This window comes from Arachis ipaensis, chromosome B07 (assembly GCF_000816755.2).
Source record: "Arachis ipaensis cultivar K30076 chromosome B07, Araip1.1, whole genome shotgun sequence".
In the NCBI taxonomy this organism is placed as follows: Eukaryota; Viridiplantae; Streptophyta; class Magnoliopsida; order Fabales; family Fabaceae; genus Arachis; species Arachis ipaensis.
In genome coordinates this window covers 17,833,958-17,835,911 of record NC_029791.2, presented here as the reverse complement: position 1 = coordinate 17,835,911, position 1,954 = coordinate 17,833,958, and the positions used below count along the sequence as shown (strand labels likewise).

At 34.3% G+C, this 1,954-nt stretch overlaps 1 protein-coding gene across 1 annotated transcript; it reads left to right on the top strand.

Annotated features, from left to right (window-relative positions):
• LOC107608161 (NDR1/HIN1-like protein 6) lies at positions 121-1,405 on the top strand. Its single transcript, XM_016310038.2, has one exon. The coding sequence runs from the start codon at positions 366-368 to the stop codon at positions 1,137-1,139; it is 774 nt and encodes a 257-aa protein (XP_016165524.1). The 5' UTR covers positions 121-365; the 3' UTR covers positions 1,140-1,405.

Sequence of the window (1,954 nt, the reverse complement as noted above, 5' to 3'; positions counted from 1 at the left end):
ATATCGAAGCATATAATAATGCTCAAATAAGAGACGCAAGGACCCCAGAAAAGAAAAGGAAAAAAAAAAAGTAATAGAAACTTCGGCGGCATTTTTATTATAAAGACACAAAGATTGAATTGAATATCTTGCACTTCATATGACATGTGACTTAGAAAAGGTGACATTTTTCATTTGGAGCCATCAAAGTCAAAACTTGGAAAAGCTTCAATCTTCCAACTCTTCATATATGCCATGACCTAATCCAAGCTTTTCAAAGACATGATCATTTCATTCATTAAATACACTTGCATAGCCAAAAGTAACAAAACTTGATACCCCATTTTTCATTTGAGATCACATTCATTCATATACTTGTACCAACTATGGGAGATAATCAGAGAATCCACCCTCTTCATCATGATGTTGAATCACCACCATCGCCGCCACCGCCACAACCATTGGCACCTTTGGTGCCAAGGAACATGTCCAGATCGGATAAAGGCGATCCGGAGTTGTCAAATCAACAACCACCACCACCTCCTCCTCCTCCTGCTCGCAACAGAAGATCAAGAAGAGGTTGCTGCTGCAAATTCCTATGTTGGTTTATAAGCATATTGCTTATCGTGGTGGTGGCGATCGGCGCAACAGTGGGTATACTTTATCTTGTGTTCAGGCCGAAGCTTCCGAAATACTCCATCAACGAAATTGGGGTGACAAGATTCGATCTTTCAAACAACGATAGCTTAAGTGTCACATTCAACTTGACAATAACAGCTCGGAATCCAAACAAGAGAATTGGAATCGATTACAGAGGTGGAAGCCACATTAGTGCTTATTACAATGGCACAAAACTATGTGATGGATCGTTACCGAAATTCTACCAAGGTCACCATAACACTACAGTTCTTAACATTCCTCTTTCAGGGGAAGCAGAAAATGCAACAGCTTTGGAGAATTCATTGACGCAACAACTGCAGCAAAGTGGAAGTGTTCCTCTTCGGTTGAAGGCCAAGCAACCGGTGAGGATTAAGTTTGGGAAGTTGAAGCTATTCAAGATCACCTTCAGGGTTAGGTGCTGGATTGTTGTGGATAATCTTAATGCTAATAACTCTATTAGAATCAAGAGCAGTAGCTGCAAGTTCAGGCTCAAGTTATAGATTATCATTCTTTGGTGCTTATTATAACTATTGTTCGTTATAATTACTATTAGTACAATATATCCCATATATATTGCTATGTATTACTATATACTATTTTTTTTTTCATTTTTTTAATATGGTCTCCGATTGAGATTATTATTTTATTTTTTTATTTTTACTTTACAGATGGAGATTTACATTTTAGGATTTTTCTTAGTTCTGTATTCTTGATTCTGTATTTTTCTGCCACTACTCATGCCCATATTATTTTTTGGTGATCGTGCTATAGCTTATATTATATTGTTATATCCTTTATACTATTTTTGGTAACATGTTATCCTATATATATGTTTAATACCTTATTGTTAATTTTTTTTATTATTTTTAAGGGAAAGTTTAGGGGACCAGCAGACTTATTAAAATCTGGCCAGCACTTAACTAGCAAAAGAAAAATGAGTGATTCTCCACCATTAAATAAAATCTCACACCATTAAATACACTATTGATGGCTAATTAATGACTATAACTCACAAAATCTGCTGGCTCCCTAGTACTCTTCTATTTTTAATGTAACGTGATACAAAGTGTACTAACAAAATATTTAACTACAGAATTTTTGTGAAAAAAATGTATATAGTAGTACTATCTTTGAAAAAAATAAATGTTCTGTTTGAATTTTTTATATTAAATAATTGCCTTGTTAACAAAAATTTAGACAAGGTTCCTTTCTTTATTTTCCTTGACATTCCCTATCGTTAAAGAGGGAGAAGATAGTGGAAAGAAATAAGAAAGATGTTTTATCAAGAAAATAATTTTATAAAATACCTTTGGAC

Excerpts from the sequence above, each read along its gene's own strand:
- LOC107608161 (XM_016310038.2), top strand. The coding sequence starts at position 366 with ATGGGAGATAATCAGAGAATCCACCCTCTTCATCATGATGTTGAATCA.